This window comes from Eurypyga helias, unplaced genomic scaffold (genome assembly GCF_000690775.1).
Source record: "Eurypyga helias isolate BGI_N326 unplaced genomic scaffold, ASM69077v1 scaffold3317, whole genome shotgun sequence".
Classification (NCBI taxonomy): domain Eukaryota; kingdom Metazoa; phylum Chordata; class Aves; order Eurypygiformes; family Eurypygidae; genus Eurypyga; species Eurypyga helias.
Genome location: NW_010263494.1, coordinates 1 through 2407, shown reverse-complemented (window position 1 = coordinate 2407; position 2407 = coordinate 1). Strand labels below are relative to the sequence as shown.

Here is a 2407-nt window from a genome sequence, read left to right as displayed (position 1 = left end):
AAAGAGTAGAAATAAGGGGAGCAGGAGGGGCCGTGCTCAGCTTTGAAACCTGCACTCGAGTAATCAATTAATGTGTGTCTAGAACAAGTAAAATTGTATATTAATGGGCGCTGTACTCAACCTAACAGGCACTGCGGTCTCAGGGTTGTGTTCAAATATAAAAAGACAACTTTCCGTTTATATTCTGTACGTTTTGTGTAGTTACTTCACGAAAGCCCAGGGATGACGAAAAGGACGGGCAAGCGTACAGATTTGTGTCCCGAGCTGAAATGGAGATGGATATTAAAGCTGGCAGATATTTAGAGCATGGAGAATATGAAGGAAATCTTTACGGCACCAAAATTGATTCCATCCTTGAAGTCGTTCAGACAGGAAGGACCTGCATCTTGGACGTGAATCCACAGGTACGTCGTCATGGTGTCACGCTGCGGGTGCAGGAAGAGGAATGCCTTTACGTGCGAAGGCCTCTTACCTGGCTGAAGATGACTGTGTCGGCTGGATTCTTGCATTTGTGCAATGGGTTAGAAAGGTGGAAAAAACCCAACTTAAATTCTGCATGGAGGAGTCATCCCGCAGAGCAGGAAATGACCTTGTTAGCCAAGGAAAGAATGACGTTGAGCACTTCGAAAGGCAGCCTGGGAGTTCTGAAGTAGAAATAAGACTCTTCGCTTACATGTTTCTGCCCATTGTAACAGACCGGTTTTGCCGTGCCCTGTCGGTAAGGGGGACGTGTGGTGAGTCACTGTCAAACTTGGGTGCTTTTTGTTCTTTTTCTTTGCTTCTAGGCCCTGAAAATACTGAGGACTTCAGAATTCATGCCCTATGTCGTGTTTATTGCCGCTCCAGAGTTGGAGACGTTGCGTGCTATGCACAAGGCGGTGGTTGATGCTGGAATTACAACCAAACTTCTCACTGTAAGCAGATGATTTCATACTGAGTTTGTTTTGAACAGGATGTTCTCACTCTTCTTTTTTTTTCCTTTCAGTTTAGGTGGAATTTTTTCTGAAATTAATGTCTCTAAGAAAAATTAGGCAAGACTTCTGCTGATTACTTAGTCAATCAAACACTATGCATAAGGCAGATTGCTTCTTTCTTAAAAATAGACCTCTTACAGAGAAGTGTTGATTATAAAAAGACTTGGAATGTGTTCTTTGGGAAGTGTCACCCTTGATTATTTGCAGCAAATAGTTGATACCTGATGGTGGGAATTGTCCTTTTATGTAAATGTCTTTTCTTCACTTGCCCCATCTCCCCACAAAAAGTCTTGTTTAGGTTTGTCTTCTAATACAGGTGGGCTTTAAAAATGGGATCTGTAATCCTTAGGGTTTTAGCCTGCATTAAAAAAACCCCACGGCCGAACCAACTGAGCAACCCCAGTGCAGCGAGGGCTGGTTTGCACTGCTGCAGCAGTGCGTGCTGCCCCCAGAATGGCTGGGAGCTGCCAGCATAAGAAGTGTTGAACAGCTGCTCTTCCCCTCAAGCTCCTTGGATTTCCCATGTAAAGCCAAGTGGCACGTTTTACTCCTGAGATCTTTCCTGAGGCACGGTGTCTGGCAGAGGGAAACGCGACCCGATTCCTCCAGCGCAGCCGGTTATGAATACTCTGTGTGGGCATCACCTGTCCCAGCTGCAGGTCCAAAGCAAAAACAGCTGGACTGAGCAGTTTGGAGAGCTGCCCTCGGTGTTCAGGGGTGCCGCTTCCCCAGCGGAGAAGCGCTGATGGCTCACACGATCCTGCTGTAGCTTAGGCAGCAGCAGGATCTCGGATAATGCTGACGCGGCATTCAGAGCAATGAAAGGGGAGATGGTTAATTTCCACTAAATAAATATGGGATTTTAGTCTTTTTCCACACCCCACATTTCTTTTCAAACCCCTGAAATCCCATTCTCTTAACCACAGGAGAGAGTGTCCAGCTCTAGTCATGGATTCTGGCTGTTACAGGTTCTGGTATCTCTGAGGGTGCTCTACCTCTCCTCCTCCCTGCCCCAAAGGAACCCTGAATTTTGTGATGCAAGAAGGCAAGGTTAAAACTGTCCAGACAAGTATAAAACCAATTTCCTGCACTTCCTAGTATTTGATTCCCTAAGGGACATCCTTGCCTTTGTTTCACTTGTCCTTACGAACAATACAGAGGATAGTTGCACTTTAAAATACACATTTATATATCTTTACAGATTCTAGTTCGTATCAGTGCACACATCTATAGAGAGTATTATTTCCCATCTCATATGCTTGTATTTCCTGAAGAAATGGAAAACAAATGTAATTTAAAGTATTTTTTTTTGCTTGCTAGTGGGTCTGTCTGCATTATTTCTATTAATTCATTCCAGTGCAAAAATCCTGGCTCTTGTGCTACATTTGCTTGTCTCCTCCATTTATTGTGAAGCAGAATCACAGACTCACAGA

At 44.4% G+C, this 2407-nt stretch overlaps 1 protein-coding gene across 1 annotated transcript in view; it reads left to right on the top strand.

The window, feature by feature from the left end:
* MPP6 (membrane protein, palmitoylated 6 (MAGUK p55 subfamily member 6)) overlaps positions 1–914 on the top strand; it is a gene marked incomplete at its 3' end in the record, with an annotated part of 20820 nt that extends 19906 nt beyond the window's left edge. Inside the window, exons 9-10 of the mRNA XM_010156043.1 lie at positions 202–404; positions 786–914. Of these exons, the coding sequence (XP_010154345.1) occupies positions 202–404; positions 786–914 (332 nt within the window). The remainder of the gene's footprint in view (positions 1–201; positions 405–785) is intronic.
* Between the last annotated feature and the right edge of the window lie 1493 nt (positions 915–2407).